Source organism: Taeniopygia guttata, chromosome 2 (assembly GCF_048771995.1).
Source record: "Taeniopygia guttata chromosome 2, bTaeGut7.mat, whole genome shotgun sequence".
Taxonomy (NCBI): Eukaryota; Metazoa; Chordata; class Aves; order Passeriformes; family Estrildidae; genus Taeniopygia; species Taeniopygia guttata.
This window is the reverse complement of record NC_133026.1, coordinates 193860-218792: the sequence shown is the minus strand read 5'-3', so window position 1 is coordinate 218792 and position 24933 is coordinate 193860. Positions and strand designations below refer to the sequence as shown.

General features: G+C 42.2%; 1 protein-coding gene across 4 annotated transcripts in view; it reads left to right on the top strand.

Moving 5' to 3' along the window:
- The window catches only part of SMARCD3 (SWI/SNF related BAF chromatin remodeling complex subunit D3), a 79266-nt gene that overhangs the window by 34173 nt on the left and 20160 nt on the right, over nucleotides 1–24933 (top strand). For all 4 annotated transcript variants that reach the window (XM_030264075.4, XM_030264073.4, XM_072925205.1 and 1 more), the window contains 4 exons: nucleotides 2930–3147; nucleotides 6205–6247; nucleotides 16273–16395; nucleotides 23603–23725. In XM_030264075.4, coding sequence (XP_030119935.1) covers nucleotides 2939–3147; nucleotides 6205–6247; nucleotides 16273–16395; nucleotides 23603–23725 — 498 coding nt within the window. In that variant the 5' untranslated portion in view covers nucleotides 2930–2938. The remainder of the gene's footprint in view (nucleotides 1–2929; nucleotides 3148–6204; nucleotides 6248–16272; nucleotides 16396–23602; nucleotides 23726–24933) is intronic.

Here is a 24933-nt window from a genome sequence, read left to right as displayed (position 1 = left end):
TTTCTCTGTGTTTCTCTATTTCAGTGCTTAGCAAAGGGAACTGAAGGAAGTTCTAAAACATAAGACCAAGAATTAGAGTAGATTTAGCTTGCTGACCTTGTTCTTCAAGCTCTAAGTTGTTCTTTAGAGCAGCACCAAAGTGGGCCTTCAGTTTTACCCATGTAGCCAGTCAGTCTCCGTGAATGGCTGTGCTGGGGACCTGGGCTCTTCTGAATGACTGTCAGATGTCCCCAGCTGACTGACAGGCAGCAGCTGGCCCAGTGGTCTACCCTGTGCTGGAAGGAGGCCACAACGTGTGGCTTGACAGATAACAGATCTTAAATGCAGGCTCAAGAGAGGAGCATTTTCTGGGCCATTTCTTTCCGCTGACTCTGCCTGGGTCAGAGTGTCGGGGTGCATACGTGGGAGCAGACCGCTCTGTTCTCTTCCAGCTGTTCTAGGGGCTCCAGGCTCATGGCAGAAGATATTTGCAGCTTTGCACAAAGTTGCAGTTTTTTCTGTCTGCTGCCTGCTGCTCTCTCTGTGGCCACACCTGCCATTGCTTTCTTACGTCAACACTTGCTGAATTCACCTGCTTGGATTCCAGCACTGGTGACTCTCCTACCTCCTGCCTTGCTTCTCTGTCCGTAACAGTTATAGCCCATATTGGTTCTTTGCTGGTCATCCATTCCTCTCCTTCCTGCAGTTTCCTTTATAGATACAAGCATGAGGAATAGCTAAGACTTGTGGTGATCATAGAGGGCACTGAGCTGGGCCTTTGGGAGCAATAGTGGATTTGGGTAGTTAATTTGGAGATGCGGGTCCAAATTACTTTTAGAATTATGTTTTATTACAATACATATTTATATATTTAGAAATGATAGCAATTAGGAGATAAAGATGAAATAATTTTTTTTAAATAATTGTATATGTTGACTGTGCACTAAATATTTTCTTCCCACCCCTAGTGGACTGGCTTGCATACCCTCAGGAAGTGCACGTATCTCACTTTGGGGTCCAGTCGTGTGTTTCTCCCAGTACTTTTGCAGTCTGCAACTACTGAGCCAAGTATGTCTTCCATGTTGTTAGCACCCTTTTGGAAGAGGGTTCCATGGGCTGATACCCACAGTGTGACAAACTCATCCCTCCAGTGGTCTGTGAGCCTGACCCTTCTGCTGATGGCCAGGGTTTGCTATTCTGGCAGGGGCAATGAACAGTCAATACCTGACTGTGCTCCCCAGGCCAAATGTGATTCTGCAGAGCTCTGGCAAATGCCCCTTTAGATCACCTTGGATCACTTCTTTCCGGATGAAAAGTCACAATATATTTACCTTTACTTCCCTGGATGCATTTTGATATGCTAAGAATTTCTGTGCCATTATTATCCTTGTTTCAGCTCTGCTGTGCCATCACTGAACTGCAGGAGCCAGAGCTGCACGCAGACCTTCACTTGTGGACACACCATGACCATGACACACTGATATCCTCTGTTCCCTCCACTCTTATTTCTTTTCTTTATGACTTTTTTTTGACCTCTAATAACCAGTGAACTAGTATTTTTCTGGAAGTGTCTGTTCAAACAAGGTCTTGGTTCTGGTGGACAGCAATCAGCTTAGGGCCCATCACTTTGTCTGTGATTCTTGGATTGTTTTTTCCCCTTTTGTAATTCAGTTCAATATGCATTGAACTACATTTCCATCTTCCTTTTGAGCATTCATTCTGTCTCATAAAGCCCTTCTGCAATTCTTGAAGCTGGCCTTCATCCTTATCAGCACGAATAACTTAGCATTACCAACAAACTTCTTCACTTCCTTGCTTTTTTCCTGGCTTTTTTTGGTTCTTTTTTTCAGGGGTTGTTTTAAATATGCTGAAAAGGAGGCATCCCAGTAGAAGTTTATACGTGCCTTTCTTTTGTTTTCAGAACCAATTACTTTTGCCTCGTTTCTATCCTTTAACCAATTGTTTATCCATAATGGATGCCATTGCCTCTTGGTTTCCTTAAAAGACTTTGTAGAGGGACTTGGCTTTCAGAGGACTTTTATAGTATGGTTATTCTTATTTTTGTTCTGGTTCAAATGCCTAGAGAGTGTGTGTGTGTCTGTATTTTTGCATATATGTGAACATATATGAACTGATACATATTGACAATTCTCACTATGAGACCATCTCTCTGTTTTGAATTGCATTTTACAGGCAGTCATTATTTTACTGGTGGTTTTCCTTGATGGCTATAAACTTCTAGAATTCAGAATTAGATTTACTGTGTGTCTTGTGTCTAAGCTCGTGTCTCTCAAGAGCATGCAGAAGTCAACATAAATGCCAGGGCTTTAGAATGCCTACAGGGGCTGCTGACAAACTACCACATCCATTTCTTTATTTTATTTTATTTTAAAAGCTTGATCTGGGCCATGACCTTTTTTATAAAGGATTCATGTTGCGTTACGAACTTACACTGTTCTCTGGTGTAGGCGAAGTAGGAGGCTCTCAATGGGAAATGTTTATCCTAGTGTTTGCCTGTGCTGGTTTCTGTCTCCTGGCTGATCAGAGCCGCCTGCTCGCAGTGCAGCGCACGCAGTGGGAGTGTGCTCACAGCAGCACGTGAGCTGCACCAGCGTGGACTGCGGGTTGCTGCTATGGGGTGTTCCCTTCAGGCTGAAGGTAGAGCTTTCAGCTGTAACTGCTCTGGATATGCTGCTGACCACTGAGTGTTTTCCCAAACCTAGTATTTTCCCTCCCTGTTTCCTGCCTACTTTGTCCCTGAATGCCTCTTCATGATATCCAAGATACACCAGTCACAGAGCTCGCATGCTTTGTGTTGCTGCTTAGCGCTTATCAGGATGGTCAAAACGGGTAATCTGTTGAGGCCTGTGTCGCATGATGTACAAATGTCTTGGCAGCTGCAGAAAGAGGAACCAAACTGGCTTTTCTTTCTGTTTTGCTTTTCCTCCAGCGCCCTGGGATGCCATCAGGAGCTCGAATGCCCCATCAGGGGGCTCCCATGGGTCCTCCAGGCCCCCCATACGTTGGAAGCCCCTCAGTGCGACCGGGGATGCCCCAGACTGTGATGGAAACAACACGAAAACGCACTGCACCACAGCAGGTCCAGCAGCAGCAGGTGCCGCAGCAGGTGCAACAGCAGCAGCAAGCCACTCAGAACCGAGCTAGGAGGTGAGTGTTCTGGAAAGAAAACACAGGAGGACAATTTGAGGAAGCAAAGGTGATACCTGTTTAGCAGTAGATAAGACTTTTAAGATCAAATGAGACAGAATAGAAGATCTATGTACTGGCAGTTTTATAAGCAGGAAAAGCATTAGTAAATTTTACTTTTTTTGTGTTTATGAATGGTCTTGAACAAACCAACCTTTAATAATGTCTGGTTTTGAAATTATTCTGCTTTTACTTTGCAGGTTTGTCAGGCCATAAATTTGTCTAGAGTGTTTAGCCTTTAAAATTAATAAACAGCTCTCTTCTAATATAGTACAATTATTTTATTATTTTTTGCCTGTTCAGTATTGTTGCTCTGATTTCTGAATGGCTAACCTAGTAGTTTGTAAATGACACAAGCGGAAAAAACTTTGGTTTGTCATGTGAATGTTTGTACTATGGTCACTCAGAAGAGTGGTCATAAAACTTGCAGTTGTCCCAAGTGTTTTTACATATAAAGTGGATAAATATGCACTGGAAGTAATTTCATAAAATTAGAGTGATTTCTGTGTGGAACTTTCTTTTTGAAATATGCCCACCTTGTACATTGATGAATGCATTCTCTCTTGAGTAGGTTAACTAATTTCTTTTTGCAGCACATTAGACCCCATCAGTCTTGAGTGTTGAGTGTGATCCACACGCACATAGGGTGCAGTCATCTGCATGGGCTACCTTTTGCAAAATCATTATAGATGTATATACAGCTTCAGGCAGTGTTCTGGTGGAATCCAGCTGTAGGTAAAACATGACTCTCTAAGCTCAGTTCTTCAGGAGTCCTGCTCTGTCCAGGTTATATACCTTGGATCAGCAAGCCAGATTTGGGAATGCTTGTGTCTGGGATGCATCTGGAAAGGACACTGATCTTGAGAGTATTAATACATTACAACTGAAAAATGTTGAACACAGAAGGAATGTGAGTGAATGCAGAACGTGAGCACAAGCAGTGCATGTGCCTCTTGGAGGCCTTTCCCAGCAGCAGCCAAAATGCACATTCTGTAGCACCTCCCAGGAGGTTCTCCAGGAAACTGCAAAATAATGTCCAGCCTTCAGGTACTAGGGTGGATATAACCTGAAAAATTGCCCCTGCTATATAATTAAGGTAAACTTTAGTCACTAACTAGTTTCCAGGGAGCATTAAAGGACAGTATTAGCTAAAAGTTGGTGGCCTGACTCACAGAAAAAAAAAGTTCCCCTCCCCTTTTCTTAACTTCAGTGTTTCTAGTTTGAGACCCAGCAGTGATCTCTACTGCATTGAGCTCAGTTCACACCAGTGCTGCCTGGGTACTCAGTGAGTTTCTCTGTTTCTTCTGCCGTGCCTTCCCTTCAGATAATGTATTGAATGTTTTCCCTTTTTTCGTTTCCACTTCCCTGTCGTTTCTCATTATGTGTTTTTCAGGCACTCTTTTCTGGCACCTTGGGTCCAATTCTGGGGGTAAAATTAGTTCCATGTTTTCTAGTATGGACCAAGAAAGTTGCACTTGTCCTTTCTTGGCAGGTTTGGTGGAGATAAAAATCTCATTTCTGTAAGAGATTATTGAAGAACTGGTTGAGATCCAAATTATTTGTGGATGTTGCTTTGTTTTTTTATTGCTTTTTATTTGCAAGCCTATGGGGTTGTTGCAGGTACATGCATATCCCATTCCCTTTGGGAGGCTGGGGCTTGCTCAGCCTTTACTACCAGATTCTGTGAAGTGTTTCAGTGCAGATTTCATTTTGTGAGCTGTGGAAGGTGTTGGAGTTTCACACCATGTGACATTCCATTCCCCTTATTCCTACACTTTTTAAAAGGAACATTGTTCACCTATTAAGTTGGGTATAACTGAGTTTTCTGCCCGCTGTACCCCAGGCACAAAGAGTTCCTCGGCCTTGGCTTATGTGGGAATGGGTAAGAGTCTTAAGAATCTGGTATTTCAGCCCTGGCTCATTATTAACAAATGTAGAAAGAGAGTATGCCACACCAGTGTGCTTGGAAACAGCTTTTATGTGGACACAGCTGATGACAGACTTCCAGTGTGAAGACAGTAAGGAGAGTTGTCCTTGTGACATGGCAGAGTGGCAGCAGGTGGTTTGCTTGCTCCCATTTGTCTGTCACAGATGGAGTGATTAATTTCCTGGTTAAGATAAAGGCCTCACAAGTTAAAGAGATGAAGAACAGGACCTGAATTCCCTCTTGGCCCTGTTAGAGGAAGCTGGGTGACAGGTTTGGTGGGCATGAACAATTCTTAGAATCTGAATACAGTCTTCCTGACAGCAGCATTTCTTAGGCACATAGACATTTGTGTTTATGTATGTGAGTACAAGTGTGTTTTTAAAAGCATAACTATAGAAATGTGCCTATGTATGGGTATGGATGCAGTATGTATACACACTGCAGGCACACATACATCTTCCCACGTGTGTTCATAAAGATGAAGAAATGTTGAAATGTAAGTTTTCTACGTTTATCTATCACTCATGCAAATATGTTTAACAAGTGTGTTTGTACATATGAAGGAAGGGTGTCCATATATGTGTGTTTTCACACATCATATGAAATACACACATATGTTTGTGTTGTTCAGCACTTAATTTTGGGCACAATTGAATAATTGTGTGTTGTCTGTTTGAATAAGTTGACGTGCCATTTGCAGGCACTCAGCCACTCAGATGTGCACACGCATAGGTGTGTCTGTGCACACGTGAGGCTGGGCTCTGCACGCCTGTCTGTACCTGGAAGCAGTGTGTGCACATGCACTTGCATATATTGCCTCCCTGCTCCACGGAAGACACTGTGATCAAAGAACTTACAGACTTCTTTCCAGGATGCATAACAGACAGCCCTGATTTGTTCTTACCTAACTGCCTCCCCAGGCTGCTGAGAGAAGGGGTACGAGAGGTCCTGGGCATGGGTGAGACCCTTTTGCTGATGCATGCACAGCTGTGCACCAGCATGTGGAGATGTCAGGATAATTTAGCAGGTGGCCTCGTTACTCCTAGATCTGTCACCATGGTAACGTGTTTTTTTCTTTAAAAAATGTACAGTGCCAAGAGGAGGAAGATGGCTGACAAAATTCTCCCTCAGAGGGTGAGTCGCTTTCATTTCCTATTCCCTTCACAATCAGTTCAGCATCTTAGTGTAATTAGAGGAATTCTAGAAAATTCTTTGACTTTTTGTTTAAAAATCTAATTAAAAAGTAAGTAGGCAGTGGGTGAAAGTCTGGAGAGCCAGGCTGGGGCTGGGCTGGGGGCTGGGAGCAGGGAGCAGCCCGGCCTGCGCGGCCTCGTGCCTGGGTTAGCCGAGCCAGCACTGCCGCTTGCTGGAGGGACCGTGGCGCTGGGCTGCCAGGCGGCAGCTCGGCACCGGGGCCTCGGGTCTCCATGAGGCTCTTGATCCTTTCTTGAGGCTGCCCAAAACCTGGCCCAGAGTGTGGCTCTACCTGAGGGATGGGCTCATGCTCAGCTCTCTGGCCCAGCAGAGCTGACAGGTCATGATTTTTATGGTTGTGTCACCGTAGGGCTGAAGTGAACCCATCCTGTAAACAACAGAGTCCGAGGGGTCTGTATTGTCTAGAGAGTTACTAATTCTCTTGTCCCTGGGGATGCGTCTGGCTTTTGGTGTCTGCCTATGTTTGATCCTCAATGCTTACCTCTTCTACTTCCTTTCCAAACACTGGGATTTCTCTCTGCTCTCCTCTCTCATTATTCCCATACTTTTCTTTTTCTTTACCCTCTTTAGTACAGTTCTCAAGAAACTGCTTGGTCCCTAAAGGCTTCAAAATACATACCCTTGCAACATCCTAATCTAAGTTGCTTTGACTGCTGGTGCATTTTCTGGGTTCAGAATCCCTTGGACAGGCGTCTTTTTCTTCCATATCCTTTTCAAGTTTTCAAGCTCCACTGCTAAAGTGAGCCCAAACTTGCTGGCAGGCTCCAAAGTCATTTCTGTGAGATTTCACAGGTGCCTACTACCAGCCATCCAAAGAGGTGAGCCCACTTTGGTACTCCTGATGTTACGCTATCACTTCTTCTCTTGTTATTCCTGCCACTTTCTGAAAGCAGAGCCTTTCATACGTGAGCCATTAGATCTCTTATGTTGCTGTCTTGAAAGGACTAAGCTACCATTAAACCCAGACCTTTGAACCACTTGCAGTCTCCCTGGTAATTATGTTGAAGCCTCATTCCTGTTCTGCTGGTGGTCAGTACCTTTTTTATAATGAAAGATAAGTTTCTTGTACTGTCAGTTTATTCTGTCCCACACAAACTGTTTTCACAATGATACATCCTGTATAGTGAGGCTGTTGCTGGAAATAAATGTCTATTTCAAGATGCTTTTAGTTTTGTTTTGGGTTGGTTGGTTGTGGGAGTGTTTTTATTTTATTTTTGGTTTTTATTTTGCATGTTGCCTTTATAAGATTAAAAGGTGTAAGAGGTAATCAAACTTTTTTGCCAGCAGAAGATCACTGACTCTGTTTACCAAGTCCATGATAATTCTTTAATAGGTAAAGCCTTATATAGATAGGTGTGTCAGAAATCTCTACAGATGCTTTCAGAACCATATTGTCACCAAATATTCTAGCTTTTCAGTATCTTTGTTGCTGCCAGCCAATAGCTTTAACTGGTGGAGTAATAAGGCATTTGCTAGAAGTCTCTTCTGCAGTGGGGTTTTTATCAGTGCAGCTGCAGTACTGGTATCAATGATGTGACCTCTCTCTGGGTTAAGGTACACTGTTAGGCCGCAGTTAGCGTGGCAGAAATCCCTTACACCATCTCTGGAATGAAGAAATTCTGTGTACATCATTGTCCTGTCAAGTGGAAGATGTGCACTGGTGGCTGTGGAATGCATGTGAAACATGGGGTAAAACTTCCAGCTTTCTGGAAGTACCTCTGGAGTGTTTTCCAGCCAGTCAGCATCTGTTACCCACAGACTTTTTGCAGACTCTTGCTAATGTTTTCTGGGAACTTTGAAGGGGAGAGGGGAAGATATTAAGTACATTTGACTCTTAAAAATGATCTTATGTAGTAGTGGAAAAGGAGGTGGGTTCTCACTGTTCCTCACTACTGTTCTGACTATGATAATGACTCGGGCAGTTGGCATAGGTAACATCTTGTTGGTCAAGCCTATGCCATAGTCCTGGGACGTCATGCTGGTTGGGTAGGATCACTGAGTCACTCCAGGTCAACTGTTTGAGAAGGATTTACTTTCACAGGAATGTAATTGTATGAAAAATTCAACCCAGCAAACTTTGCACATAGGAAGATTGGATTGGGGAACTGCACATGGCATCTGGTTCCCTCTGTCATGGAAGCCATGACACAACTGCCACTTCAAGACTAATTAGGTTCCTTACATGAGACATACTTTTGATCTGCCAGCTTTTTTTTTTTTTGTTGTTGAAGGGAAGTACTTCTAGTTTGCCAAGTTAGAGAGGCTCCCCTCTTGAAATCCTCTTAGTAATTTGTTTTATCTGATCCTGGTTAAATTAATGTCTTTCAAACATTTTTAAATCTACCTCTCAAGAAACCAGAATTATACATAGTATTACAGGTTGCCAGTGTTTACCATGCTTGAATGCTGCTCCTGCATTTTTAGCTCTATTGGAAATAGCACTGCAAATTGAGATTGCTGTGTTTTTGCTTTTTTTTTTTTTTTTTTTTTTTTTTTTTTTATTGGCCTTTCCACATTGATACAGCCTCTGGTCATTCTGTGATTGGCTAATACAAGTATTTCTGCTTTCTGTCATATGCAACTGATGAATTCCCATATTAGAGCAGGATTTAGACCCTGAGGCATGATCCTGTGTGTTGTAATGCTATATATCATCCCATCTCCATTATACAGTTCTGAGCTTCCTTACATTCTCTGTACTATCCTCTTCCTTGCAACGATAGTGACACTCAAATGTATAATTACTGAGTTTTCTTAGCATACTTCTCCTTTTTTGTACAAGAACACTTTTTTCCTATGCCAGGTCTTGCTCCAGCTCCCATTTTTCAGTCTTAAGGAGTGATTCCCTTCATGACTGTATGTCAAATCTTTTACTTAAATGCAAGTTGATTGCATCGACTGCATATCTTTTGTCTAAAATACAATTTTAATGACCACAAGGACTTTGGTTACACTCGCTCTGACATACTGTAACATAACAAGGCTTAGTATTTTTTATAGTGTATTTAACATTGACTCCAGTGCTGTCCAGCAGGTTCTTTCCTGCCCTGTTTTCCTCACTTCTGGATCTTTCCCTTGTTCACATTTGGCTGTTGCTGGAATCCTCATTCAGTTTTGGAGAAGTTCACAGGCATCCATGACTGAGGACCTAAATCTCTGGAGCTGATGTTACCCTTGTGACCCAGGTTTTGCAGTTATGCTTCAATTTTGACCTCAGACCACAAACCATCTGTAGGAGCACATGACTGCACCTCAGATTGTACCTCTTTCTCCAGGCCTTGCCTCCTCATTACTTCTGGTCAGTCTTATTTTCTCTTAGTATTGAGTAATTACATTTTTTCCCAGGGAGCTGTGAATGTGATCCACCACTCCCATTCAGATGCAAGAATCTCAGCTGAAAGCCATTCTGGCTCCATAGCTGTGCCTGTCTCTGCTTTTCCTTGTTTAACTTCCTGAGTGGAGTGCAACTTTGAAACAGCAAACTGCCCCTCCTTCAGTGGCTTGCTTGTCTCTTAGTATTGGTTACTGTTCCCTGAATTCCTGAGGACTTTTTGTCTAGCGGTGCTGACAGGGTTTTGTACACCTGTGCTTTCCTTTTCATCTTCTCTACTTCATTTTCCTTTACACTAATATTTAGTCAATTTTTGCTGCTGCTGTTCACTGACCACCATGTGGAATTCTCTGCACAGATCCCATGCCATAATAGCTGTCCTGCTGTGGTTTGGTCACTGCATGGCTGTTGTCCACCTCTTTCTTCATCTGAGCCAACCAGAGGTGAGGAACACCTGGATCTGCCATTCTTTCATGTAAGAAAGAAGAGGTTAGGGGTGTGATAATCAGTGGTAGCCTTGGATATAGCAATTGTGAAATAAAGAAATTAAAGATCTTGCTGGGGATGAGGAAGGAGGGTAGTCAGGTACAAACCCTGGACTTTAGACAAGCAGAGTTTGGCTTATTCAGGGAACTGATAGGTGTGATTCCTTGAGAAACAGCTCTGAAGGGCAAAGTGGCTCAAGGAAGCTGGGAGATCTTTAAGGACCATTAAGAGCAGCCTGTTTTAAATGCAGGAAAATGAGCAGATTTATGAGGAGCCCAGAATAGGGTAATCACAGTGGTGGTCCCAGCATCAAAAGGCAATGTACAAGAAGTGAAGCAGGGACAGGCTACAAAGGAGGAGTTCAGAAACATTGCCTGGCATGCAGGGAATGGTATCAGCAAAGTCAAAGCTCAGCTGTAGTTGAGATCTTCAAAGGACATCAAGGACAAGAAGAGCTTGTACTATTGGATTAGTAATAAAGGCTGACCAAGGAAAATGTGTACTCTATGCTGAGTGGGCTGGGTGATCCAGTGATGGCAGAGACAATAAGTCTGAAGCACTCAAAGCCTTCTTTATTCAGTCTGCACTAATGATGCCTCCATGCCCTGTGGTCAGTGAACACATCCAAGAGGAGCAGGCGACAGTGGAGGGGGATAGGGCCAGGGATTAGTTGAGGAAACTTGACCTGTACAACTCCATGATATCCAACAGATTGCATCTGGGGGAGCTGAGAGAACTGGCCAATCTCCTTTCGAGGCTGCTGTCTCATACATAATAGTCTTGTATTCAGGTAGGGACATTTTGGTCGAAATGGGCTGACAGCCATGTGGGCGGATGATGAGGCTGAGAAGGTGGCTAATGGTTGCTCTTGGCCCTGAAGATAGTGACATTAGAGTGCTGCAGGGATGTGTCGTGTGCGTCATAGCAGCCATTCAATCCAGCATCTTCGCCATTGGAGGAGGCAGTGCAGTGCTTGCTTAGAAAATCTACAGATGACATCAGTCTCTGGGTGGAAAAACCAGTTTATATGCTTGTGGACATGCTGGAGGAATGAACCTACAAGAACTGTATGAAAGTCAAGTAGGTCAAATGTTCTTCCTTGAGAAAGAGGAGGGCTGCCTGGCTGAGAAGCAGCACTGCTGGAAAGGCCCTGGAGGCACTGGTGGACAGTGAGCTGAGTGTGAGCAGGAGGTGTCTAACAGCATCCAGAGATCTGTGGCCAGGAGCACAGCCAAGAGATTGAGGGACTTGATTACCCTTCTTTGCTCTGTACTGGGTAGCTCAGTGCTAGAGCATTGTGTCTAGTTTTAGGATCCTAAATTAAAGAAAAACAATGGCAAACTGGACTGAAGTCAGTGGATGATTGTCAGGTTGATTGAATGACTGGATCAGCACATGAGGAAAGAGTGAGACAACTGGCCTTGTTCAGGCTGATGGATGGCTCTGAGGGGACCTAGCAACAGCAATGGCTAGCCTGGTCCTAAGAGAGGAGGACCAAGAACATGCGTTGCTTTTGCCATTTTACTGGACTGTTGTTACTGGCCCCATGGTAGGCAGTCAGAAATCCTCCTCAAGCCACTCTCTCTTAGGGGCCGTAGGGTGGCACAGTCATGATTTATAAGGAGTGTCAGCCCTTAGCTGTCTTTCTTTGACCATAGAAGCCTCAGTGGTAGAGGCTTCTGTCAGTAAGCTATAGGCTAAAGTTTCTGAGCAGGGAAACTGTCCAGTAGCTCCCAAGTCAGACTTCAGTCACTGCCACTTAAGGTAAAAAATCTGGTTCTCAACAATACCTGTGAAATGTGTGGGTTATGTCCATCGGCCATAGGTAGTAAAAAAGGCTAAGGATCAAATTGAGCTTGTCAGACTTAGGGGAGTAAGAGGTCTTGGATTTTGTTACCTGTCTCAAAGACAGAAATTCTAGGGTAGCCTAATTCTCAAGAAGCTGCCAAATCTCTATTTATTAGTGATTCTTTGTTTTCTTAATCAAGATTGCTGAAACTGTTTTGTTTGTCCTGTTTAGACAGTGAAGAATGCAACTCTAATTGCTTCTGCCTGAAATGGATCCAGTTTTATTTATTGTATTTTTTCTGGGATATTGGAAGTGCACAACAATAGGACCTGTGAAAATTTTGCGGGCCAGCTGTTGTATAAAACAGGTTGAAAATTCATCAGCTTGCTCAGGACCTTGTCCAGGTTCTGAATACCTCCAGCCAAGGATGGACAATTCAGAGCATTTCTTGGCAGCCTGTTCCAAGGTTTTGGTACTATAATATGTTTTGTTTGTTTTGTCAGAGGATTTTTTTACAAACCAATTCTTACAGGGAATGAATTGCCCCTGCTGCAGTGAGTTTCTGTTGCCTCTCACCCTAATCTCACGCACCTCCACGGGGAGGCTGGCCCTGTCTGTGCTTCACCAGTCTACATGGCTGTCACACTCTCCCAGGCAATCTGCTTTTCCTTTTTCTTCTCCAGGCTGGAGAAGCCCTAGCAGCTTCTCCTGGCAGGTCTGTGCTCCAGCCCCCAACATCCTACTGAGCCTCTGCGGGCCTCGCTCCAGGGTGTCACATCTCTGTGCTCCTGTGCCCACCATCCAGATCCAGTTTCACCAGTGTGGAGTAGCAAACAAGAGCCTCTTTCCTGGGCTGGATGGCAAAACCTGTGCTAATAGAGCCCCCTTTTGCTGCTGACCTTGGCTATGGCTGCCTTACCCCTCAGACTCCTTCTGCACTGTTGTCTGTCCCTCAGGACGCCCAAGTCCTCTCCTGCCAACCTGTTTCCTACCCCAGCGATGCCTGCCTGTCCCTCTGTGTGGTGTGATTCTCTGCCAGCAGTAGAGCTTTCCTGGGCTGAGCTTTACTGTGCTGAAGTGCCTTCCTGTTTCTGCAGCCTGTCAGGCTCCCTCTGCACAGCCCTGCTGCCCTGCCTGCCCTGGGCTCGGGACTCAGCCAGGACCAATGGAGCCAAGGACACCATGGAGCCTTCTCTGTGGCTTTTGACATGAGCGGCAGAACCAGACCTGGACCTGGGTTTTTCCTTAGCTTCCCTTCTGCTGCTCATCTTCTTGCAGAAGGCTTCCTCATGGTTTTCCCCAGCCTGCTGACTGCTGTCATTGCCTTCCAAGCTGTCATACTATGACAGCCATAGGGGCTATCCAAAGATGTTGTTTGTATCCCAGAATTTGTAGTGTTGCAGCTGTTCCTTGGTCTCTAATTCTGTCTCACAAGCCTTGCACATCTGTTTACAGGCAGGTGTAGTGGGCCCCCCCCCCCCCCACTGTCTCCCATCATGGCATTCCTTTGACACTGTCCTCACTGCCCCCACTTGCACGTTGGCCATTTTTTGTCACCACTGATAAAAAATCATGTGGAAATCAAGGATATAAATGCATAATTTAGTAACAATTACTTTTTACTAATCTTTGAAAGTTTGAAATGTTTGAATTTTCATAATAGAAAAATAAACAACTCCAGCCTCAAGAAAGACACTGTCTTACTAATGTTAATAGTAATTTCTTCCAGTTATCCATGGAATTCTAAGATAAAGTATAGCTACATATATTCAAAACCTTGGCTGACAAGATGCTGGTTCTGCTAGGTGCTTTCCAGAGTTTCTTCAAGAAACATCTTCATTCTGGCCTTTTTAGATAAAGGCCAGAATGGAGAATTTAAGTATTGAAACACTCTCTTTGCATCTATAGTTAGAACTTTAGTTAGAAGAGTGTAGACCTGCACAGAGCTATGAACTTTTCCGTTAGGGCAAGCCATGCAAGAGAAGGAATTAGGCAGGCTGCACAGATTCCTATCACATAGGCACTATCATGTCTCCAAAAGATTATTCCAGTAGTAGGATGAGAAAGCAAAAGACTGAGAGCTGCCAAAACTGGCCTGAGTCTTTAATCTTGCCCAAAATCCCATCTTTGCTGCGACCGTAACACATCCCTAGAGAAGAATACAAACACAGCAAGTACAAGTCTTCTTGTCAGTGCTCTCCCAGCCTACAGCCATTTGCAGTTCAAGGAATTAGATGCAGTTTTGTCTCTGGCTGATTTTAAAGTGTTTATGTTTTTTAGCATCTTATAATATTTAACATCCAGTTTGGTTATAGGAATGGAATAGGAAATAACCCTTTCACTTTCATATGGTAAAAGATGTAAAAGTGTGGATTAAAAATATTTATTGAAGTTTTCTGCTGTTTCTACAAACTTCCTAGAAATTTTATTAGATCTAGGGTCTAGTACCCATTGAACCAGCTAGAAAGTTGTATCACCTGCGTTGTATAGGCTGTATCCTAAGGACTCTGTAGGCCTCGCCCTGCTTCACCATGTGCCCGGGGGGTTCGCACACTGACTCTGATGGAACTTGGCATTAAAGGTCTGAAACTACTTTCTCAGTCCAGAATTTTTAATTGACTGTAGCACACCATCATTAATTTCTTCAGGCAAGGAACTGAGGAATCTTTTCATCTGTGCAGAACAGGAGAAAAAACATTGGGGTGTTTTGTTGTGTCCAAAGATTTGCACTCACTGCCTTGCTGCCCTTACTCTGCAAGCTGTCGGTCAATTCCTTGATGTTTCCAGGGTAATGCTTGCTCTTCATGCTCATGTTTCTTTTATTATGCTGCTGATACTAACACTTTGGGAAGCATATAAGCAGTTAAAAATATGATGGTTTGGCTAAAGCTGAGAAGAATTTTTTCTCTTTGGCTTCTGCTTTTCCAAAGTATCAGTCTTGTTGTGAGTAGAGCAGGTATTCTACCATCTCAAAAGAAAAAGAGTCAGTTGAAAGAGATATTTATTTGATAACCTTAGTCTGTATAAATACAGCAGGGACAAATTGTTTGTCTTCAGGCTGGAAAATAAATTTATTAAGAAAGGTATGTCAAAAACCTGTAAAACATACAGCAAAGGTGCCTAGGGAATGCCTTCCCGCTGCTGCTCCAGCAGTGCAGGGAAATGGCATCAAATGAAACTTGCTCGTGGCAGGTTCCAAATGAGCAAAAGGAGGTTCTTCTTCCCGCGTTGCCTGGTGAGGTTCTGGAATGCTCTGTCTTGGGCTCTTGCGGATACTAAAAGGCAGCAACTTTGAAGCCTTGTCAGAGACACAATACTAGGAGAGCCAGCTATTGGCGTGACCTCGTGCTATAGTTCTTATGTCCTTGCAGAACACAGGGAATAGGTGCATGCCTGGTGTCTCTCACATAGGTGTTTGTACCTTACACCAGATATAAACTGTAATTTTAACTGTAACTAACTGATTCTAAAGCACAACATGAATACCAACTCACTTTTAATTCCTGTGGGACTATTATAGCAGTTAAATATTTTAGTTGAATAAGTGAAAGCTAGAGTGAATATTGTAGAAATAGAAAAGGTTATCTAATATATCTATTTTCATTACTTACAGTATCATTTTATGGTTTTCCTGCATGAGTTATTCCAAATTCAGAACCAACATTTTCATTTAAGGGTATACTTACCCATTTCTAAGCTCAGTTCATTAGGTCTTACTTCCAACCTACTTCATATCCCCTCCTCTGCTAACTTCCTTGTAAAAGAGAAAATAAAAAGAGGGTTTATCAATAGAACTGATGTATCAAAATACCAATAAAAGTTGGCAGGATCATAAGTTGACACCTGATAGCTGGTCATGTTGAAACGTTGACATGAAGGTCAATTTCACCTCAGCCAGGAAGATGTGCCAACAAAGGCAGGCATCCTACGTGGCAATTTTTACTTACAATGGGTGACACTTGTTTTTGAAATGTCACCATGAACACCCCCCCACACCTTTAGTCTAGGGAGATGCAGCACTTTTCCAGTTTTGAACAGGACAAACTCACTGTACTTTGGATTGGTGGCTAAGCCTCACTCAAAGAAAAGAGCCATGATTCAGACTTTATGGATTCAGGCAGGGTCTTCCAGAATGCATTAGGCTCAGTTCTGTGCTCCTGCTCTTCAGTCTGTGCTTGTCCCATGGCACTGAGACTTGCCACATGTCTGGGAGCTGCTGTCAGGGGAGAACTCCCCTGGGCACACCTGTCCAAGGGCTGGGAATGTGTCGGTGTTGCTGTTCTGGGACATGGCAGATTCCTGCTTCCAATGTTTGGATATTCCTTGCTTCCTTCTCAGATCCGGGAGCTGGTTCCTGAGTCTCAGGCCTACATGGATCTCTTGGCCTTTGAGCGCAAACTAGACCAGACCATTATGCGGAAGCGTGTGGATATTCAGGAAGCACTGAAGAGGCCAATGAAGGTATGTTGTGAAAAATGTGTCTATTGTGTCAGAGGAAGAAAATAATTCTTGTAGTAAATGGTGGAAATACCTTTCGAGTAAAAGTCCCATTAGCAGAAATGCTTTGGAATGTGTTAGGCTGAGCTCCTAAGAGCAAACAGCTGGGAGTCGGTATGCATAGAAAAGTGGTAGAGAAAATTCTGTGGCTGTTACCAGCTTTAGCTTCTGAAAGTCTTTAATAAGGGGAATAATAGCCTAGGGATAAATAAAGGATAGATAAAAACTGGTTTGGGAACTTTGCATTAAAATAATAAAAAATGAGGAAATAAGAGATTAGAGGGGTGTGCCAAAGGTATGCATTACGTTTCCAATTCAGATTTGGTCAAAAGTGGAACTTGTGGAGTAACAGAACATACAATGGGAAGAATTACTTACAGAAGGTATTATTTGTGTAAGAAAAGAATGGATGATATTTTCTCCAGTTTCTATTAGATAAAGTTCTGCTCTTTGCTCTTCCTAATATCCCACTGAAAAGGTCTGCTTCTAAGTTTTCTGAGTCTAGAATCATGGAATAGTTTAGACAGGAGGAAACTGGAAGTTATCTAGTTCAACCTTCTGTTAAAAACAGGGTTGTCAAGGCCTTGTTGAGTTTTGAAAATCTGTAAGGGTGGAGGTTTCACAGCCTTGTCAGGCAGTCTGTTACATTTTTTGTCCACTCTCATTGTGAAGAATTTATTTTTGTGTCTCATTTAAGTTCTTGTGACTGTATTGGGTAGCTCATACTCTATTCCTCAAATAATTCCCATAGAATGAAGGGTTTTGTAGCTATATGTCTGTCATGACACAAAGCTATCATTTTTGTCTGTACCACAGTGATGGGGGTCAGCCCAACAAAGTTCAATATTCTGTTGTCCATTAACACCTCCTAGACAGAAAGGAAACTGAATCCTGGATGGTCTAAATCATGAGTTCATTCTTAAAAAGTGTTGCACATAATATATAGTATTCTCAGAAGAAATCATTTGTCTTACCTTCTTGATACAGGTTGAACACAATTCTTTTAAACTAGTTAGGAATCTGGCCATATTTAAAGGTGATTGAAGACTTTGACTTAATTCTTAAATCAGGAAGTTATTTATGCTGTGGCAAACCCTTTAGGAATTAACAAGTGCACAAGGTCCTAGCTGTAAGCTGTGCTATTGAGATATTCAGTGTCTGGGTAGGGAAGAGTGTAGGAGGCACAACAGAAACTGTAGACAGAAAATTCTGCTTTCATCTAGGGCTCAGCAAACATGTTTTAAATATCATTTACCCAGTTAACATCTAGAGAATGATCAGATGAGAATTTATATGCTAGGATTACCTATGCATGAATTTGGAAAACATGTTTTCCAAATTCATGTATAGGTAATCCTAGCATATAAGTATCAGACCTGTCAAAATAGGGCTAAACCTAGATAAACTTGGGCTTTTCTTAATGTTAAGTATTTCCATTTTATTGTAGTTGCAAAATTGGTAACAGCAATAGAGGTTATCTCTGCATTTCCTTCTCTTGTCAAAGCTTTTGTAATTTTGAAACATTTGCCTTAAAACAGTGATTCTCAAACTGGAATTGTAATCCTAGGAGAAATATGAATTTGTCTAAAGTATGTGAAATTATGTAGGTGATATGTAGGATTTCTCAGAGTTCTCAGCTGTAGTTGCAGTTACAGTGTTTGTTACAGTGATTGAGCTGTAGCTAGAAACAGTTGTAGGGAACCACAGATTTACGGTCTAGTGCTGCTCAGGCTGGGGTTTTTTTTCTGTCTGAAGACTAATTATTCTGGGGAAATTTTAGGGATAATTGGTTAAAGCATTATTTTTATGAAGACAGTGCATAAAATATGTTTGGCTTGTTGATCCTAGTTGGATCTCCTGAGAACAGTTGCACTCTTGAACCAGATGACAGCTGTGGGATGGCTCAAGAAGTGAGGAGACCTGGGGTTTGGGCAGCTGTTGAAGGGGAAAATGGCCTTCCCCACCTGTCAGCTCCTTTGACTGCTGTCAGCAGCTCTCTTCAGCTGCCAGCTTTTCCAGTTTAGATCTTGCCTTGGCAGTTTCCTGCTGGTTGGACACTGCTGTGTACTCTCCTCTTCTTCAGCCAGTCCTGCATTCTTGGATTGCATCTCTCATGAGAGTCTCAGAATTCCTTGTCTGCAGAGCAGCATTAGCAAGTGTCCTTGTACTGACTTCATGGAAGACCCACATGGTGAGAATTCCAGAAAGAGCTTTTAGGAGGTAGTCAGGCAGACAGGGCTGTTTGACAGATACAGCAAACTCCATGGCCTGAAGGAAATGGAAACCAGACACTCAACAGACCACTAACTGTCCTTAAATAATGAATTACTGAAAATCTGTGCAGCTCTAAGACCATGGTAGACTTTGGGAGTGGGATTTATTTGGCTGAGTATAGACATAGCCATTTCATTCATTTATATGTGAGCTCGTTACTCTTGGCTCCCTTCATGGTTGAGAGATTAAGTTGGTGTAGGCAGTGCTGTTCAGGGCACAATTCTTCTCATACAGAAGTGTATGTTTAAAATAGATAAATAACAGTCTAAAAATGCTTATTTCTCTGCATTGTGTAACCCTGAGATAGAAGTTGTCACCATAAACATAATTATAAGACTGAGATGATTTTCATCCCAAAGCCTGAACCAGGGTCTTCTGACTGAAAGTGGGATGTGACCATGTCACAAGCACGGCTCCTACTCCAAGTCCTGGCACCACAAACAGTACTTTCATCTCACCCAAACCAGAGACTGTCATCCAGGGACTGTCATTCTTTTGCAGTGAGCTGATGTGAGACATTCAGTTTACCAGATATGTGTGTAGTTGCAATTTGCAAACTAAATGATCTGCTTCCAGGTTTTCCATTTTTAGGTGAAAAAAAAGTAGTAGCATCAGAACACCATTATAGTGTCTCTCTCCCTAGTTTTGTGAATTGAGATTTTTTTTCTCCCACTTTCAGATTTTAAGATGACTGAGGAATTGATATTGGATTGTTGCCAGAAAGCAATTTGGTTTTTTTTCTGAAACACTTGTCTTGTGGCATAATTCTATGTGTTCTGCTTTTTGCATTATGAGATAAGGAAAATGCAAACACCTTATCGCCTTTAATCAGTCAGTGTTTTAAATATGTCTTTTAGGTTCTTTAATGTTCTCTTTTCTCAGGTAAAAAATTAATTCCTCCCAATCACTGTAGAAAAAAAACTTTTCAGTGCACCTGGCTTCTTCTTATTACCTGTCACTATACAACTTCTCATTCTCTCCTGAGGAAGTACAATATACAACTATGAAATAAGCTGCTACAGCTGATTTTGTAGACTGTTGTGCATACAAATTTCCATTTTATTCCTCAGTAGTATTTGCTTCACCTTTTTTTGAGTTTTGATGTTGTTGTTGTTTACACTTTTATAGAACTATCTGCAAGTATTTTTCATGTGTTGGTGCAATTTTGAACTTAGTACGTATTGTCTCATTCCTTTTAATTATTCATGATACTTGTGTAGTCTACTAAGTTACTGGTTTTTCTGCTTTGGATTGGCCATTTTTAAGTTCATGTCCATTTTTTTCAGGAGTTACCTAACTAATTTTGTTTCCTCTACAAATTTTGACGTATCTTGCTCCTGCTCTGAGCAAGATGCCTCTATGTTCCAGCTCTGATATGGACATTCTTCATTTAATTTGGGTATTTCATAACGATCAAACAGTGGCCATTGTTTTTTCTGTCTCCTGATTTTTAGTTTCCATGCTACCACTGTTCATTTTGCTTTCTAAGAACTTTTTTTTTCTGTGAGACCAGGAAATGGTTACAGTATATGCAAAAGGAGAAACACAGATTTCAATCTTTTCTGTGATTTCTGCTTGAGGTTTTTATGCTATGTTGAGGTTCATGGAAATTCACCCTTAAGATATACTTAGAGAGCACTTAACACAGTACTGCTTACCAGATTGGCACTCAGATTTTCTTGAGTCAGTCAGCAGTAGACTATCTGCTAATAACTTTGTTCATTTATTTAAAATCCCAAGCACAACTTCCCTGGAAGTGTCCGGGAGGTTTTGGATCCACCTGAGAGTTCATTGAAGGAAACTAACTTCAGCAGTTGATGGAGATTTGTCTGGGGGATAGCACACAGATCGTGGGGTCATCAGGTGCTTAACTTTCTGATTCAACTTGTTAGGGATTCAATATTAATGGAACCTGAAAAAAAAAAAAAAAAGTAACACTGTAAACCAGGGAAGGTTTTCTGAAGGATTTGACAGATTTCCAGCATTTCAGCCATTTACTTGAACGTAAAGTTGTATTGATTTGTGTTAAGATGACATCAGAGAACTTGAAGAAAGAACAAGCTCTAGGTGTGCTGCTCCACCGTTCCTGTCAGCCTCCCATTCAGATCTGTTTGATTTCACGTGAGCTCGCCCAGCAGTTGTGCTGAGACCTTTGCAGGAGTTCATTGCTGACATGACCATCTGTTACATATGATTGCTTTTTCCCTTTTTGTTTTCTCAAGGAAAAATTGTAAGTAAAATACAATGGGTTTAAGTGAAGACTTTTCATTTTAATATGATTGCTATTTTAAGTTCCTTTTGCTGAAGCTGAGTCAAAGATCAGTGTCTTGCTCTAAGAGAGCAAGGAGATCAAGCATTTACTGATTTTTGGACAAGAGATTATTTGATTCACAATGTTGATCAAGTCTCTGTGAAGTTTCCCATGCTTAGCTTTGCCTTTTCGGGTGGTAAAGTTCTGGTGTCTGAAGAGATGAAATGTTATGCTTTCTTTTTGCCCTAGAGCTGTAAGTCTTCTCTTTAGTTTTTGCTCCCAGCTACTGAGAATCCTTTGGTTGCTTGCTCTTCTGTTCTCTGAGAATCCACCATACAGAGAGGAGATAGGTCTGTGTGATAAAGCACCAGGCTAGGAAATTTGCAGAATTTATTGAAGGGCAGTGGCTTCTTGCCACTGCTTTATTTAAGCTGCAAAGCATTCAAGTTGCTCATAAATTTTATCATTTCCTGCCTGGATGAGATGGAGTTGCTCAACTGGAAACAGAAGAATATGTCATTCTGAGAGCCTTCTGGATATGAACTTGACATTGTTGTGGAACACAGGGCTACTGAGGGTGAACCAAATGCAGTGGGTTTTGGTGTGTATCAGCAGCTGAAGAGACTTTGTGGCCTCTACTCTAAAACCCCACCAAGCACCATGTTGGTATCTTTCTTTTTTGAGCTCAGTTTTGACTATATCTCATCTCTGAACTGGTGTCTTCCAAGACTGGACATCCTTATGACAGCAGTATAGCTGTGCATGCTGGAGTTGTTGTTGGATTGATCCCTTCATGTGGGATTCATTCTGTACTCTTGGGTCTCTGCGAAGGGTCTTGCTTTGCAGGCTCGATGGTAGTGTGAATCAGCTGCCAGGAGAACAGTCACAGTAGGAGAGAAGGAGCTTAAGGGTCCAAAGTAACTGTTCCTGGCTGTAGAGCCACGGTTCTGAAATTTTGCTAGGGATTTCTACATTTAATTTTTTTAAATTCCACTGCACAAAGTATGCATTACCACTGTTGGTAATAAGGGTATGTAGGCCAAGTTCAAGAGCCATTGTCTAGTTCCTGGACCTGGAAGAGGAGACGGCCTCCCAAAATGTCTGGGAGCAGAAGAGCTACCATTCCCAGGTAGCTCTTACAAGCAGCCAGTGGTGCTGGTGACGCTAGATGCCTGTTAAGTAAAAGCCTGCTTGTGTATATAAGTACAGTTCTGCGAGCAATCCAGGTGGGGATAAAATTCAGGAACGGTGCATAAAATGTCCAGGGTGATTGGAAGAGTTTTGAGTTTAGAAATGTGAAGTCCTTCACAAATCCACCACACTAAATAGAGTTTTGGGGTCAATAATATAATTATATTATGAAATAGCACTTTGGCAACAGAAATCTTGTGGGAAAGGATGGTGAAGACATGGATTCACAAGAATGGTTTTCTGTTAACCTATCATTTTCTGCACTGATAGCACTTTGGAAAATCCTGTTCCCTGTCAGAGCATACTGTTGACACTCCATTTCTATCAAACCTCTCTGTCACTCCAGATTTGGCAAAATGCAGTAATTTTCCTGTTCCTCTTCAGCCATACATCTCTGCCTATCCCATTCCTCTATGCCAGATTATGCTGTATAATCTGCTGTATGTTACTCGTTCTCTCCAATGTGTGTATAAGCTTTACAAGATTGCTCCTTTCTTATGTTGTTTTGATGGCATTGATTTGACAACTGTAGCCTTTTTGACATTGTATTCTACATAGGTATGGGAGATTAGAGTCCCAAAGTAATTTTTTGTAACAATCTTTTCTGGAATCCATGCATCAGACTTAATAGCTGGGTTTTCCACATGATGCATGGGAGGAAGGGCACTGAGAAATGATACAGCCATAAGCCACTACAGTTTCTGGAAAACTTCAGGTGGTCTATAAAAATGACAATGTATTAGCATTATTTTATCTCTGACAGACTTGAGCACCTGGGTTAGGGATGAAGCAGGGTCCTTTTTTCACTCAGGTCTCCCAGCAAGCTGGAGCTGCAGCATGTTTGCTCAGGGTGAAGGCAGGTGGGGTGAAGAGGAGGGTAAGGCAGTCGGTGTGTGTGTGTCGGTGTGTTCAGGTGTGTCTGCAGCATTGTTACTGGATGCTGCATGATGGTAGTATGCAGAATGGGCAGAGATGTGCCTGGCAGGTAATTTGCAGCATGAGCTGTATTTGTGACTGCCATTTTCAAGTCTGAACAGATGCACCTATGAAGGACATTTGTGTTGCAATAGAGTTGCAGCTGAATTTTAGCAATCTAGCTAGGTTGAAGCCAGAAAGGACATAATATCATGCTTTACTCACAATGATTTCTCAGCTATCTAATCCAGAAGTATAGGATGTATCACTTCTTAGGCATGGCGACCTCCTGTCTTCCTCCATTTACAATGAATTTCAGCATGTTTGTATAGCCAAGAGTTTTTGAAAGGAATTTTCAGATTCAGCTCTTCAGTATATTTTTGTGCATATAACAGAATCTTAAATTCTAATACATCTGGTGCAGCTGTACAAAACATGGAGAATCCCTGTTACGTGTGCAATTATCACCTTTCATGCAGCTTCCTCAGATCCTGAACTTAAACTGGATATATACTTTTCCCTTCTCTTTGTGCATAACAGCAAAAGCGGAAACTGAGACTTTACATCTCCAACACATTTAATCCTGCAAAATCAGATGCTGATGACTCTGATGGCAGCATTGCTTCGTGGGAGCTGCGCGTGGAGGGGAAGCTCCTGGATGATGTATGACTTATCTCTGCTTCACTGGGGCTGGCAGGATCTAAAGATTGTCCTTTGGGGTGGTAGGTTTTACTGGGGACATCAGCTGAGACAAGACATATCTGAATGGTAGTGTTGACTCGTTGCTGCTGGGAAGGCACTGTGCCCAACCCAAGTGAGGAATAAGGCCCTAATGGGAATGTTGGAGAGTGCAGCAGAAAATGAGGCAGAAAATGAGAAACATAAGGACAGGAGAGGTAGGAGGAAGTGAAGAGAAGAGGGCTGAGATTAATCACTTTAAAGAGATGTCAGGGTCCAGGTTACAGCAGGTGTGGTAATTCTGGCCTACAGTGGGCATTGCCTCTTGTGAAGAGCAGGATAACAAGGAGAAGGCAGTATTTCATATTCTTAGGAGGTACAACACAGTGTGTGAATGGTTAGAGCAAGGATGGAAGAAACATTTTGCCATGATGAAGTCCTCAGAAGCCTCAGTGGTGGATTTAGGTCTCCTTAGGGAAGGCTGGACTTTCCTAATAAAGGCATCATCTATTTGAATAGATTTCACAAGCTATTATTTGTAGGCTAAACAGATGGAGAACATGCATGCATGGAGAGGGTAAGGCTTTCAGTCTGTCTGGAGGTAACTACATGAATCAGAATCTTGCTGGAGGAGGAAGTAGTGATAAAGTGCAGCATCTGGAAATTGAAGTTAGACAAATTCAGTTTAGAAATTAGAGCATAAATTTCAATAAAGAAAGAGATTCTTTTTTGGAACAACACAGCTTTTTAATTGCCAGCATTTTTTAATAAAGTGTTATCTGCATTAAATATAAAGAAATAAATTGGAATCCTGTGGTCTGTGTTCTGTGGAGTCAGCTAATGATAGACCTTCTAGTTTTTAATATAGACAGTATGAGCTGTGCAGTAAAAAACAAATACTGATAATTAAATGAAAATAAAATACTTCAAAAGAAATAGTTTTGCTTAGTGTATGACCAGTCTGCAAAATTTACTGTAATCTGATAAATCAGACCAAGAAATTAGCATTCATAAAAAAAAAAAAAAAAAAAAAAAAAAGAAAAAAAAACCACCAAAAAAAACCAGGCTGTTAAAAAGAAAGGTATACAGAGGACTTAGGATCATAGAATGGTTTGGGTTGGAAGGGATCTTCAAGACCATCTCATTCCATCCCACTGCCCTGGACAGGGACACCTTCCACTAGCCCATGTTTC